We start from the raw sequence: 15,896 nt of genomic DNA, 5'->3' as shown, positions 1-15,896 counted from the left end.
TAGTTCTGTTAGTATAGCTTTTAAAAAGTGGTTTGCTCGATTAGTCATGCTAACACATGGTCACACTAGATGGAAGAGGCCACAGTGATTTTGTATTTGCAAAATTGTGTTGCTACTAATTAAAGCTGATGGTGGCTGATGGTAGCAAACAAAGTGACATTACTGGGTCATTTATGAGTGTTTTGTACTTGTGATTTTGTTTTGTTGTTTTTGTCAATTTCAAACACCATCGTGATCAACATTAGAGGTGGATGAAAAAATCAATCTGGGTTCACTGGTTCAGTTCAGTAAGGTATTACTCATAGTATGATTTTTTTTTAATTTATTTTTTTTGTCCTTTGGCTTATCCCATGAGTTCAGGGTCGCCACAGCAGATCATTGTTTGCATGTTGATATGGCACAGTTTTTACGCCGGATGCCCTTCCTGATGCAACCCTCCCCGATTTCTACCGTGCTTGGGCCAGCACTGCACAGCTGGGGAGGGGAATGGGCAGCTAGGGGTTCAGTGTCTTGCCCAGGAACACTTCGACATATAGCCAGGGCCGGGGATCGAACGGCTCACCCTGTGGTCTGTGGACGACCACTCATATTATGATTATGCAGAATTCAATATATTTTCCTGAAGTGATCAAGTAATTGTCAAGAACTGTCCTTTCGGCTTATCCCATGAGTTCAGGGTCACTACAACGGATTGTTGTCTGCATGTTGATCTGACACCAGAGCTACACTTATTCAGTCACATTAAATGGTGAACTTTAGTGATTACACATCTACAGGACAGCTCAAAATGAACGCAGCATTATAAAAAATGTAAACATTTATTTTCTAAAAATCCAAAAATTCAAATTGGTACAATGGGGTATAACATGAAAATCCGAAATGTGTGTGTCTGTCAGCAAATGTAAGTCTTACTATCCGTAACCATAGAGCTCTTCACAACTACATGTCCCTGAACCCAAGACGCTGAACCCCCAACAGCCCATCCCATTTACACAGACTGATTTAATATATACAAATGTGTTAATAGGCCACTTTGTATGTTTTTATCTGGATAAGGACACCTGCATTATTTGTAGTAGGGCTAAAAGACTTTTCATGTTATTTAAGCTTCAGTAGAACAGTAGAATCTGGGGTTAAATAAGATTTTGTAATCCTACTGCTTCCCAATTGCACTGTAAATGAGGATTAGGGAAGTTATTATAGTATCTTAAAGTTAACTTAAAACTCAATAGTGGGATAATTTGTCCGGTTGTTCAGGGTTTCCTGTACAGTGTTTCTAAATCTCAGCTACTAGTAGCATAAAACAACATTACATTTTCAAAACAAGAATGCGTGCCTTTTTAACCCTGTATTTAAATGGTTTTATAGGGTTAAATGATGTCCTTTGTGCAAGTTTACAGGCATGTAACTGCAATCCCGAAATCATGAAATTCCACATTCAACAATGGACCATAATTTAAAATGGGATCCCTCATATAATTAAAAGAAACTACATTACTGAACACATTTGACTTTACATGAAAATTGCAGGCTCCGTTCAGGGGCCTGACAAACGTGAGAGCTTTGTCAAGTTAGTTACACCAACAAAAGACCAGAGATTTTGTGATTGTGCAAAAAATAAAAGCGTCTTAATTTTCTCTAGAACGTTAATATAAAGATAAATTGGACCAAATATATGTAGTCAGCCTGTTCAAAAAGTTAAGGTGAATCATAAGGCGATTGGTTGTTTGTTGTTTTGTCTTTTATCAGGGGACTAAACTTCTGAAGAATCTACGCTTTTGTTTGTGTAAATAAGTTTCTCAATAAGTACGTTAGAACGTCGGGGAATAATTAGACTCACGTAAGCACAGTGCGACTAACGGACGACAATTAAAGATATTGTGTTTAATAATGTGTAACTTTGCAAAAGCCATTGAACACTTTATCTTATTTTGAAAAGCAGAAGCGGAAATTGCTTATGCAGCTATCTTGATCTAATAAGAAAACGCTGTTTTTTAAAAGGAAACCAAGGTTGTTGAGGTCTGTGGCTGGCATTAGCTGGGTGAAGGTACGTGCAAATTAATTTTCCTTTACTGACTGTCCCAGTAGGGTCGTGCTCTTGTCCGGTAAACGCCTCGTGTCCAGTACCGTATCGTTTGGGTTAGCGGAAATCAAGATACCGTCAATTGTCAAGAGGCAACTGTAAAGTGCAAGCTAACTAGCTAGCTTGGTTTGTTGAAGCTAACACGGCTAACGGCAGTGGTACCCGTTTTATCAGTGCAGGCAGCCGAGCTCAGTGATGCTGCTCCGTTTGTTGTGGTCTAGGCAAGTAGACACATATAGTTCTGCTTTCTGAAAAACAAAAAGTACACGGTCGCAGTTATATTGAGTCTAACAAGTGTAGTGGCGAACACTTCTTCTGTCTGGCTGCTTGGGTTCGGGCTGATATATCCCCCCCGCAGACAGTGTAACGTTGTTATCCTTCAGGGCGTCCTGTGGGGCTTGTTCAGTATATTAAAATACATGTAATAATAGTCTTGGCTATGTTTGTAAATGCATGTGAACAACATTGTGTGTGTGTGTGTGTGTGTGTGTGTGTCAGGTCACTGTAAGTTTAAACAAAGTAAAAGTTTTCTGTCCATTATGTGACAGAAGTGTAAGAAACAGAAGTTAATATTTTAGAATAATTATTTCATTTAACTTCTCATTGTTTATTCGTCACTGTTGTTTTTAGGTATGTGAAGCATGTTGCATTACTTTAATTGTAGGAATTATGTTATATAATTACATGATGAATTGATTGATAACTAATATTATGATAACTATATTATTATAATTAACGTTATTTACTTACTGACATGAGAATACTTTGTTTTATTATTTTTAAGTCCTTACAAGTAATTTATGCCTGTATGTGATGAATTGGTCAATGTATAAAGATGTACAAAATTGAATAAACATAGCCATTCCAGTCTAAATGTAAGTCAACCCCTAAAGATATTCAGTTTACTGTGATATACTGTGTATGACAGAGAAGAGCAAGAAATCCCTTGGCTGGTTTCACTGGTTTTGATGGTGAAAATAGTTACATTTTCTGTCGATGGACAACTTGCTTCAGCTCTGTGAATCTATTCTGAAATTGCCCATTTACCTGGCTTGCATCATAAGTATGCATGCATGCATAAGAATGCACATCAGAGCGTATTATTATTATTGTTGTTGTTGTTATTATTATTGTTATTATTATTATTTTGAATTGAAATGGCTTTGTTGTGATAGAGGTACCAGAGCAGATGGGTGAGAGGGCAGTTCACACCCTACCTCTTTCCACTACTGTAATGTATCAATGTCAGCTAGTCTTTATTTGTTTCCTGCAAATTTGTTTCCTTGTCTTCTCCTTGCTATGATTTGTAAGCTTCACTATTTTGCATGAACATCGTTCAACAACCATAACTTGCATTGAGTATTCTGGCCTTTGCTCAGAGCTCAGAGAGTTGTACCAAAACACTTCTGCTGACTGCATGGTTTTAGATGAGGAAACGACTACCATGTACATGAAACCATATGAAGAAACGGCTACATTTGAATGTTACTTGCAGGAGAGGAAACTGTGTTGTGTGTGTGTGGAGCCAAACATATAAAAATCTAGTCTGTTTGTTTATGAAAATGGCCCTGGTAAAGAAGAACTTGTTAATCAAAGGAAAAAGAGTGTAAACATGGAACAAAATTTACTTATAATATAATGTAGTTTACTTAAGTGTTTGGTAAATGTCTATGCAGTAGCAGGGAATTAAGCTGCTCAGAACTGGTAAATATGTTGCCTAGTACAATTTTATTTCCAATGATGAGCAAAACTAAACTGCTAATAACTTCTAGACATGTTATATCAAAGTAAAATTCAGAGGCTATTCCAGCTTGGCTCAAGGTTTTATTTTGGAAAGAAAACCTAGGTTACCGGAGCAACCTATAAGGACCTTGTAAGCAGTGTCAGAGAAAAGTGGCTAGAGAAGACAATATTAAGAGATCAAGTGTTAGGCCAGCAGTAGACGCCACACAGAACCGATTAACAAAAGCTGTTGAACTGCTGTCAGATGTGCTGCTAAGAGTAAGTGTCCAGAGGCTCAGTGTGACTCAGCTTATGTTTGTTTAATGATGTCTATCCAGATGGAGGTGCTTGTGTAGCAGATGGGGGGTGGTCACTGGGCTGGGTGAGTCATTGTCTTTAATGTATGAGGATGTAAATAAGAGACAATCTGTCTGTAAACAGTTTAACATTTGTCCTAACCATGTCAAACCCTTCCCTTTAAATCCTATCTATACTTTTGTTGTTTTCTGACAGAGTAGTCAGTAATCTCAATTTAATTTGGATTCCTTATCTTGCAGCCATGAAACTAGCTCGACATCTCTAAACAACTCTGTGCAATTTTTTTTTCACAAATAAATTCTTGACCCTTCCTTGCCCTAGAACCATAGGTCTATTTTTAAGTTACCTTTTATAGACAGGGCCCTAGAAAAAGTGGTTGCTAAGCAGCCTACAGCTGTTTTAGATGATACTTGACGTATCTTGACGTATGAAGTATCAGTCTGTTTACCGTCAGTTGCCTTCAACACAAATAGCTCTTCTCACATTCTCAGGTGATCTCATAATGCACAGCGATGTTCCAAGTTATAGTTCTGTTGGATCTAAATGCCGCTTGTGACAGAGTTGACTACTGTAGTTTGTTGGAGTGTTTTTTTTTTCTTTCTTATTTTTCTGTAATTGGTTATTTTATTTTTAAGCTGCATAATTGTTTTGTCTACAAAAATGTCAGGAGATGTTAGTAGAAATGCACCTTTCATAAATTATCAAAGCGACGTCTTTAACATTCCAAACTCCAAGATATTCGATATGCTATCATAGAAGACTAAACAAATCAGAAAATACGCATTTGAGAAACAGGGCACAAAAGTTTTTGCCTTTTTTATTATAACATCCCTCAAAACAAGAAATAGATCATAAATAGTTATGTTGATCAGTAAACGTGCAAATTGTTACAGTTCTAAAACATTTAGAGCTCAATCATAATATACAGATCTAGAAGTAGGCCACAACAGCCGTTCAACGTCTGATGTTGCAGAAGTAAAGACACTTCTCATTTTTTGCCACATCTGCATCATAATAGGAAACATTTTAGCAAATGCCATGGGAAATGTATGACACATCACAAGCTTCCTCATACTGTCTCTAACAATTTTAACAGTAATGCATGCATACAAATGCTCCAATAAGTAGTAAAACATGTCATTTTTTTAAAAAAAAGGCGGGGGTTGCACCTCTCTACAGCTATTATCTCTTTAGAAATCTCCAAATGCATATACAAAATGTATTGTTTTGAGTGTGACTTTTGTTTGGGAACAAGCATTTGTTTGATTTAGACTTGTTTTAGACGAGTTTACCTGGTTCACTGTATATTCTCTCTGAGTAAAGGACACACTTGTAACAGTATACCGTGTAAAGTAATGACGTCTGTTTTGTCCCACACTTTCCTCCACCACACAGCTGCCCTCGCTTATTCCTGATTCTCCCAAGGATTGACCTTTCCCTTGACAGTACCTTACGAGGTTCCACATTGCTGTTATTTTTTTCTTGAGCTGCCTGTTGATTGTCCTCATTGTAGCTTTAATCAGCATGTCAGTTGGGGGAAGTAAAAGACGGTGTTAAACGACAGGGTTGTAGTAGAACAGTGAGTCAGTGCAATTTTCAACCGAAGGTATGAGTTAGCTGGTATTTGTTGCTTCTTGTTCTTGGAAATCAAAAATGTTTAGCCAGGCAAGGTTGACCCTAATGTAATACAGTTGTAATACAGTACATGTTGCATTTTGAATGAGACACAACTGGCACTGCGGAGATGTGTAAAAGGAACTCTCCCGGCATATTACCACAACAGACCAATTATTACAATATACCGCAGGCATACTTCAGTTGTACTATTTAACTGTGTATTTCCCCTCTTCCCTCAGGTTGGTGCTGGTTGCAGGGCCCTTAAGAAGAAAAGCTGTGCCATTCCCCCTTTTGTCCTCCCATGCCGCCCTCCCTGTGTGTTTTCCTGTGTGTTAGTGACCCCTCGTCCCCACCCGCTCCCCACCCGATTCCTCCTGTCGCGTCGCCACTACAGCCTAAAGCCCCACTCTCACCCCATGCTTGGGACAAAGCCAGCTCACTGCCAGCCCAATGACTGCCTGGATCGTCCTGCCTGTCAGCCTATCTGCCTTTTCCATCACAGGAATATGGATAGTGTGAGCTAAAGTGAAACTTGTCTCTCTTTAAACAATTAAAAGGGAAATTGCAAACAGGAATGTGTTCATGTAGAAATGTGCATACTGACATATCCATGCTGTCAATTAAGTAGCTATTTCAATATGTATTATGTGCAGAATGGCCCTTTATGCCTAGTTCAATAAAATATTGTTTCTTGATAATAGTTTTATTTGTATCATCACTGTGGTCAACATTTGCCATTTCTGCCTATGAATAATGGTGAGTTGTTCACTCCATAGGTATGCCATGGCTGTGATGAATCACCATGTTTGTCCGGTGGAGAACTGGTAAGTGACGGTTCTTGAGTTTATCTGAAGAAAATGTTAAAACACTTTTCATTATAAACCTGGACACAGGTACCAGCGCGGAGTGAACTGAAATCATTGTGTCACTGCCACAGGTCTTACAATGTGACCTGCACAGAGGAGCTACCCCGACCAGGCTTCCCTAAGACATGCTGCACCTTACAGGACATCCCCCTCATCAGGTCTCCTGTTCCACCTCTCCTCCTCTCTGCACGTCAAGTCTTTGTTTCTGCAGAATACAAAAGCAGTTTTGTGTCAGCAAAAGCCCCATGGCATGAATTAGCACCTTGTTACAGTGGCTCTGTGACAGTCATTAACCCACACTGCATGAACTGCATTTGTTTAATCTGCAAATAAGCCTCTAACCACGGGCAAGTACAAAAGCACTCTTGTAGAAAGGCATCAGGAGACGTGTAGGCTTTTTGCAATGTGGTCTAATATTAACAAAATGGTTTCACATTTCTCAATTCAGAACTCTACTTCACATATGTAATTATACTCACTTTATTTGTTCTACTATATACTGTCTCTCCACTGTACTGACTGTGGCCTTCCATTGAGTCATACTATACCTCCTGCCTGTGATACTGAAGTCGCTTTATCTTCCTTCCTTCAGTAAATGTGGCTCCTACCCTCCAGAGAGCTGCCTGTTCAGTCTCATCGGCAACATTGGAGCCTTCATGGGTACTTTAACTCAATTTATATTCACACCCTTATGTGAAATTGTAATGTAGAAGAATAGTACAACAATTTGATAAGTACGAAATATAATTTTCTTAACACTCTAATGTCTGACAGTAAATATGAAGCTATTACCAACTGATGTTTGCTTAGCTTAGTGTAAGAACTGGAAACAACTAGCTTGGCTCTGTTGAATAGTAAAATTGTCAACCTGCAAATGCTCTTAAAGCTCATTTATACATAAAAATGTGGTTTTGGGGACAGTGTGTGCTGGGTCATTTCTGTGCTGGGAGTCAAGGCGTCTCTGTGAGGTTGCTGTGCAACCAGTTAAGAGTCCAATAAGTGACTGAATGGGGAGAAAAGAAATGGCTTCAGCATAAAACTCACCGTAAAACCACTACATATCTTTTTGACGCTGATGACAGAAACCATATAAAATGTTAACTAGTGAGCTTTGCTAATGGATAAATTATTAATCTGAATGAATCTGAAGCAGAATAAGGTTTGTTGTTTCCAGTCTTCATGCTGCAATAGGTTTTTTTTCTGGCTGTAGCTTTCTGTTCAGATTGGTGTCAGCCTTCTTATCGAACTCTCCATGAGAAATAAAACTTTTCCTTTTATAAAAGTATTTCCCCTTGGATAGAAAGATGAAACAGTTTCTTCTTTTTGGGTCATTGAAAGTGTCAACTTTCTTAACCTATAGCAATAGTTTATTTTCTAAACATTAGGGTACAGTACTGTAAAAATGTATAGTTAACTACTGAATGTGATGAAGTTAAATCAGTTGAATCGGATTGGATCTGTGGATGCTTAGATAGCTGCCCACTAATTAATCAGTGTAGCAGTGGTAAGTTTCAGGCTCATCTGTCTATTCTTTGTCTGTATACCTCCATGGTGCCCACAGACATCAGCCACTAGCTGTCAAGAGATTTAGAGGGTCTTGAAATAGCCTTGTGCTCTCTAATCAATAATGAATGCTGCTTTCCTTCCACCCCTCCAATCCTCTCTCCTGCATTTGCTCTCTATGGCTTTCCTCCATTTCTCATCCTGTCTTGTTTTATCACTACTCTGCTGCCACAATCTCTCTCTCTCTGCCTTTATTTTTGTCTCTCCTACTTTTTTCATTAGAACAAATCTTTTCCTAGCCGTCATGATCTTCTTTTGTGTCCTTACATTTTTATTTATAGATTTCCTCTTATTAATTTCTTCTTTTTTCTCACCAAGGAGTTATTTTTCTTCTCGGCATAAAAGCTGTCTGGATGTATGTACTGTACATTGTTGTCATAAAAAAAAGTCAAAAAAATGTTGGTGATTTTCCAATATTTAAATGACATAAACCATGATCTATTTTCCCACCAACCTACACTTTTATATCAGAGGCCTTTTACTGTTATTGCAGTATTATTCTTATTTAATGTTATTTCCTGCAGTTTAAGTTTGTATGTCTTCCGTTGTTTCCTGCAGTGGTGATGGTTTGCCTTCTGCGCTATGCCCAGGTGATTGAACACAGCCACCATTGTTGGATTAACACCAGTGCTCTGGTCTCCGGCTGCACCAATGCTGTGGGGCTGGTCATGGTGGGCAACTTCCAGGTAAAATTCTCTGATATAAATAAACATACTTTAAACAGTGGCAGCTGTCTTTTTTTTTTTGTTTGTTTGTTTGTTTTTCATTCAGATGAGTGAAAATAACCCATCTGACTTTGTGACTGTCAGGTTGATCACGCTAAATCCCTACACTATGTGGGTGCTGGTGTGGCATTTCCAGCCGGGCTGCTGTTTGTGTGCCTGCAGTGTGTACTCACATACCGAGTGGCTATGACTGCACTCGACTACTGGATGGCCCATTTCCGAGTGGCTCTAGCGCTAGGAGCCATGGTTTCTCTCGTCCTCAGTATCCTTTACAGCTGTTTACATGTCTTAAAATGTTCTAATTTTGTTTTTGTCTATTTTTCTTAATTAATTTTGACATCTGTACAGGACACCATATAGCCAATTGCCCTTTTTCACAGCAGAGAGAAGTGTAAATAACAAAATTAGCCACTGGCCCCCATTTCGATAACTCTGTACCAGGTTTCTTATAATGTTCGTGCTTGCACACTTGAATGTCATCATTAAGATTATTGGTTACACTTTTGTGTGATTAAGATCAAGTCAAAAAGAGCTATGTAACTCTACACAGCATCCTGAATTCTAGGTAGAACAGGCAGTGTCAAAGTGCATCAGTTCAACATTACTTGATTCCTTAACTTCACATTTTTGTAGATCTGCTAGTCAGAATTTATATAAATTATATTCTTTTTACAGTGCACTGACCTTGAGACGCTTGTGCAAAGTTAGTTTTTCAACTCTGAAAAAGGACATCAAGGGCAAGATAACCATATCTTCCTTCTAATGAAGCAAGCAGTAGCAGTATTTATCCCCCTGAGAGGTCCATATGAGTGTAAATTTGATCCATGCTCGTATTTTGGACTCTCTTCTTCGTGTGCAACTGCAGTTTTAGTGAAGTACAAACATTAGCTCTGTTTGTTTTACCAACTCATGTATAAGACATGTACTTGTCCTCCTTAACTTGTCCTCCTCCCAGGTGGCATCTTTTTCATCCACGAGAGCTTCATCCTCCAGCATGCTGCAGCCATCTGTGAGTGGGTCTTCACTGTGGACATCCTGGTCTTCTACGGCACCTTCACCTACGAGTTTGGCACCGTCACCAGCGAGACCATGATGGCAGGCCTGCAACAGAGTCAGCGCCATGGTACGGGTGTGATGATGGGCCCCAGGACACGGGGCTCAACACTAGGTGGGCCAGCCAAAGGCCTCAAGTCCCCGGGAGGGAGCAGCACATCTACACATCTCAACTGTACTCCGGAGAGCATGGCCATGTTGTAGCTCTGCAGCCCAGAGTCTGAAATGTCACTGCAGTTGTCCCTGGCGGCAGCAAGACAAGACGACATAGGAGTGGAAATCTTATATCTTTAACCACTAAACCAACACCAGGTTATCCCATCTGCTATACAAATTTTTTTATTTTTCATATTGATGTGAGGCTCTGCAGTTAAACGTCCTGTTCAGTTTTCTGTAGTGATGAAACTGAATGTACGGAGCCGGTTGAGTACTGTAACCATAATTGTTTTTCAGCACAACTGTTGGTTCGGGCAGTACATCACTAGAGTAAGATGTCTGCTAAATGGAATTTTTTATAATTGTGCATCAATGGCATCTTGGTGGAAAAAGAAAGTTCCTTAAACCTACAAAGTTCTGCTCACAGACACTCCTTCATGAATTACCCAATGCTTTGCCACCTGTTTTGGCCTTTTGCTTATCTCTGCACGGCACACTTTTTGAATGACAGAATAACAATTTACGTTTTAATTTTAACTTTGCATAGTAAGTAGAAAATATTGAATGTTTGAAACAGGAGTAGTTGCATATTTTTTACAGGCTGTAAGAATAAGGCCTTTTTAATTAAACATAAGAAATGATTGGCAGAACACCTTTGTGTCACTTGACAAACTGATTTGGTTATGCAGATGATTTGAATGCAAATTTTGATAGCTTTTTTTATTGTTTACCAAAATACGTGTTTTTGTATCTCCAGCCACTATTATAAAACCTTAATTTATTTAGCTCATGTTTATGTAGGATGACTGCACAAAAACTACTGGTCCGATCTGTTGTAACGATTAGGTCCACATGCATCACAATCACCTTTAACCGACAATCTCTGACGTCATCCATTAATGTCCAACATGGTGCATGATCTTATGATTTTCCTTATTTTTTTGGTAACCTTTACATTCCGCGCTGTATTTAATTCCACAGAATGTCATGTGCGATGCAATAATCACCATCAGATCACCATTATTCATCCGAACAGTTTCACTCTTTTGGAGTAAATAATGCCTTTGTAGTGTGTTGGAGTTGAACACAGGCTCCTTTGTTTTAACACTACAACATTTGAAGTGATCTACTACTGACAGTTATACAAGTGAGAAGATAATACTATAATTCCAACTATTATATTTACAGAATAACTCAACTCTTGTCCACACACCAATTTGATTCCAGGCTGGACCTTTGGAAGCCTTATTTGTGTATTATTGTTTTCTGTTAAACAATGCAAAGACTTCTCACTAGCTATTTTATTCACAGGTGTTAACTAAGGTGAATTTAAACCTCGTGCCATAAACCATATGCCATCACAATGGTTTCATTACAGTAAAAAAGTTAGACAATAACTTACAGTTTTTAGACTAAGGTCAGTGTGTCATTTATTGAGGTTTTTGTGTTGTGAATTAGTCTAACACCAGACTGCCACAAACTATCACTGCTCAAACTAAAGCTAATGCTGTACAGTATAGGTTTCATACAGCTTTTGTTTTTAAGTGTGCTATTTCTTTTGTGTCCACGCAGTGTTCTGCCCTCTGTGTAGTGTTGATACTTTTAAACTGTCTAATCACTGGATGCCAGCAATACACATTTTTAAGGTCACATCACCTACCTCTTTTATCTTTTGTGGGTTTAATGTTTTTTAAAGGTGAAAGCTAGAGTACCAAGATGTTTTCCATCTCACAATGGTTTTACGGTATGAAGTATTTAATATGATGGCTCAGTAATCCACAGCTCAGTCCAGTAAGTTCTGTATTAACATGTGTCCGCATTTGGCAGGACATTGGAGCTGCTGTGACACGAGATGCATACTTACGTGTCAGATACGTTTTCTTTACTTTTTATGCAAATTACTTAACTGTCCCCTTTTTTCTGAGACTGCAACAGTCCTGTCTTATTCTGCAAATCTTGCCAAAAAAGACTGGAATTCTATGAGCTTTGGTTGGTTTTCTGTCTGTCAGCAGCAGGTGTATGAATTTGTATGAGTCCGTTGTTTCAGCCTTACCCCTCTCACTGTGCCAGGGGAACATGGTTAATTTTTTTTTTTTTTGTATTTCACTGTAGCCTATTTTACCATACTGTAACCGAGTCACAAAGGGTGACTACAAATGGCAGCTTGTATAAGCAGGGTTAGATTTATTTTCTAACTAATACTTCAGTACCATAACACCATCTGCCACAGGTCATATGAAAAGTTGGATTTTATAGCCTTTTTGGTTTGTTTGTAGGAGAATGTTGTATTTCAATACCAGTATAACAACACAGAAACTATAAATATAATCATCATTTTTCCTTGATTTGAAAAAGTTCAAGAATGGTAATTAAGTCCCCAAATACAAGAGAAACATTTTTTTTTAAATAACTTCTGTAAATATGTATGATTTGTCTTTCAGTTAGGTATTTTCATTTGACAGAGATTTATATTGAAATACGAAATAAAAAAAAATAAATTATTGGTAGCTGGTTCGCATGGGCTGTTCTTTAAACAGAATTTTCTTTGTTTCTCTCATACACCACAATCAGTAATTTGCTGCTTTAAACACTGAACATATGGGCAATGAAATAATCTATCCAGAAATGTCTGTATTTGTGTGGTTGCTTTTATAAAAAGGTTTATTTGCAAGCAGAAATAGAAACTTTCATACATACATAGTGCTGGATAAAATTCAAATCCAGCGTGAAGACTGTCATGATGATGGTCCAAAAGTTTTACCCAAATTATTGCTGAGATGTAGATAAAGTGTAAGTCTGAAATGGTCAAGTTACGCGGCTATTTTAACAGAGTGCTATTGATACTAGTTGTTCCTAGTAGGCCAGATGAAAAGTAATGCTTTGGATTCTCAGAATAGGCCAGATTTCAGTACGGGAGTGAAAAATAATTTCAAAAGCACCAAAAACAAAAGATAATAGGTGGGACAAGTTATAGAAGGAACTCCAGCAGTGTTACAAAAATGGTCAGTTTACTCATGTGGACTACTGTTTGTCCTTTTAAAAAGTTGTAGAGTTTCTTTTGAGGCTCTAAAGCAAGTTTGTCAAAATATGAAAAAAATATTAAGACACAAATTTACTAAAAGCCTTCATCACACTGAAGGTGCAGAGTTTGAAAGATGTGGGGTTATTAGGCAGTGACCCTCTAACATATGTGTTTTATTTAATTTAGTATGGAGGTTTAAGTTTTTAAAATATTTAAAGTCATTTTACCAAAAATCTATAGAATTGTATACACTTCATTGCTGAAGTGCACTTTACAATTAAAATCATCTTTAAATATATATATATTATTTTTTTTTTATGAAAAACATTTCAAACACAGTAATTGATTCCGACATAGTCCAGTCTTTAAATAATTCATGTTATTTAAACTAATACAGCTAAACATGGTATGCATTTAAAGCTCAAATGTATATTAAAAAAAAAAAAAAGACAAACAGACTGAAGTAAAAAGTCACAGTACTGTCTTGTCATGTGTACATGGCTCCATGTAGATAATCCAGCCTGTGCTCTCTCTGGCTTCTTCTCTCCTAGTGCAGAAGAAAGAGTCAGTTGGGGACTGATGCCATGTTGAGAGCTTTGTTAGAACAACTGTAACATTCAGTGCACGTTTACACACCTTGTCCTTTTTAAACTCCTCATACTCTGGATTGTCAGTCGGTAATTCAAGTCGGCAAAGGGGACATGAGTTGGTCTGATGCAACACAAAAAACATTCAGCCAGGTAATGTTATTAGACAAACATCAAAAGATTTTTGTTGTAGAATGTGACTTTGAAATTTGCATGCTTTACCTTCCCCAACCAGGGCAGTATACACCCTGAGTGGAAAAGATGTTTGCAAGGCATCTCTCGCACGGTCTCTTGTTCCTCGAATTCCAGCAAACACACAGGACATTTGAGACCTTTATCTGTAAGAACAAAAAGACCAATTAAATCCCACTAATGGTATTATTTCTAGAAAGGATCGCAAAAACATGGTTTGGCATCCACACAGGTTTGTGGACCACCGCATATTATCAGTTTCTTTCTCTACATATTTTAAACATTGGTATAACAGAAAAAAAGGTTTCTATACTCAAAACATGTAACAATAATCACTACTTGAGCAAATGGTGATCACCTGCTTGCTCTGGAGAAATGATGACCACTGTGAGAGTCTGAACAGCAGTTTTGGCAGCTGGAGGAGGAAGACGTTGGTCCCAGTCTGACATGTCCAACAGCCCTGAATCAAGTAGGTCCAAACCTTGCATTAAAGACCTATATAAACCAGAAGTCAAACAGTAAATTACTGATCAGCATAAATTGTTTGTCTATGAAATGTATTGAGCCTCACCTAGCTAGTTCAAGTAGTGCATTCTGGCGATACTGCTCCTCTGGGTTGGTGGGCTCGCAGTCGTGTTCATCAAAGTAGGAAGCCATTATGGACTATCCGAAGTTTGTCTAGTTTGCGTTAAAATACCTAGCAGACATATCGATGCTTCGTTAAAAATGACAAACGAGTTATGCTGAGTGAATGACCCCAGGACAGAAATGCAGCGTTCACTACAAACATGCACGACTTTTACACATGTTTATTACCACATTGAATATAGTTCTATACATAATACTTGTCGAAAATGAAACAAGGCCCACATTTTTATTAAATACTTTAACAGCATTTGACTTTATAGCACATTGTTTTTAGTGATACCCATCAGTGAACATGAGCAGATATATGGATGCCTAAATTATGCTCAGGCGCCTCAGGGCGAGGACTTCTGTTAAAGACACCCGTGTTATATTGACTGATCTCAGACAAACACAAAAGTAGTTCCTCTACGAAACCATAATTGTAGTTTTCAACAAGCACACACGGCTAAAGGTTTCTCCCATAATGTTCGGTAAAATCATCATCAAAATAGCTAAACAAGATCGAAATAAAAGTGTTCTCTGTCTGATAAACAAGGGCACGTTACAAGTTGCTGAGGTTATTCAATGAGTTATAACAGGTACAATTACGACTAAAGTCTGACGCAACAAACAAATAGACAAAAAATACTATGAAAGAATATCAATTGTAAACCAATCTTAAGCCAGACAGAAAGTGACTCGACTTACCTGAAATGTTAGCAGCAATAATTATTTGTCATTCTTCCGGGTATGACGATAAACCAGGTGGTAGGTCGTCCAATCACATAAACGATCCACGCCCTCTTTCTTCTTCTTTAAAGTATTTTTGGCAGCTCTTGAGAGCAATATTGAGGAAGGATGTTACTGGCTTTAAGCCTATGGCTTCCACACAAATTCTATTGGTAAATGGCTAATGGCCGCTTATATGGCGTTATTATACAAAGCAATCCATAATGGTGCTTCTAATTCATCCACTCACACAAAAACACACACCGTTGGCGGTAGCTGCTATGCAAAGTGGTTACCTGACCCACCGGTAGCAACTTGGGGTTCAGTGTCTCACCCAAGGACAATTCGACACGTAGCCAGGAGAGACCGGAAATCACACCACTGAGCCTGTGGTCCGTGGACGACTGCTTAACTGAGCTACAGCCGCCCCTACAAAAATAGGCATCACAAATACAAAATAACATACTGGTTTACTGATTAAACTCAATAAGTAATTTCTCTTCAAGGTCTCATGACTGACATAGCCATCACTGTTTCACAGTGGAAACATGATTACATTACTAAATTTTTCTTTTCTTTCTACTGTGAATGTTTTAGTAATATCATTGTCATATGTATATTTATCCTATTAAGTCA

The 15,896-nt window shown here is 38.1% G+C and overlaps 2 protein-coding genes across 2 annotated transcripts; one reads left to right on the top strand and one right to left on the bottom strand.

The window, feature by feature from the left end:
* Positions 1-1,895: 1,895 nt before the first annotated feature.
* Positions 1,896-12,617, top strand: tmem150aa (transmembrane protein 150Aa). The gene is made up of 8 exons (XM_067521494.1): positions 1,896-2,047; positions 5,980-6,255; positions 6,517-6,564; positions 6,678-6,764; positions 7,199-7,266; positions 8,728-8,855; positions 8,979-9,156; positions 9,850-12,617. Exons 2-8 carry the CDS (start codon positions 6,191-6,193, stop codon positions 10,149-10,151), a joined length of 876 nt encoding a protein of 291 aa, XP_067377595.1. The 5' UTR covers positions 1,896-2,047; positions 5,980-6,190; the 3' UTR covers positions 10,152-12,617.
* Positions 12,618-12,737: 120 nt separating this feature from the next.
* rnf181 (ring finger protein 181) lies at positions 12,738-15,383 on the bottom strand. The gene is made up of 6 exons (XM_067521495.1): positions 15,240-15,383; positions 14,476-14,601; positions 14,263-14,399; positions 13,935-14,050; positions 13,762-13,836; positions 12,738-13,672 (listed from the first exon to the last, which is right to left on the bottom strand). Exons 2-6 carry the CDS (start codon positions 14,559-14,561, stop codon positions 13,613-13,615), a joined length of 474 nt encoding a protein of 157 aa, XP_067377596.1. The 5' UTR covers positions 14,562-14,601; positions 15,240-15,383; the 3' UTR covers positions 12,738-13,612.
* Between the last annotated feature and the right edge of the window lie 513 nt (positions 15,384-15,896).

The sequence above is a fragment of the Channa argus genome, chromosome 11, assembly GCF_033026475.1.
Source record: "Channa argus isolate prfri chromosome 11, Channa argus male v1.0, whole genome shotgun sequence".
In the NCBI taxonomy this organism is placed as follows: Eukaryota; Metazoa; Chordata; class Actinopteri; order Anabantiformes; family Channidae; genus Channa; species Channa argus.
This window is presented reverse-complemented; position numbering and strand designations above follow the sequence as displayed.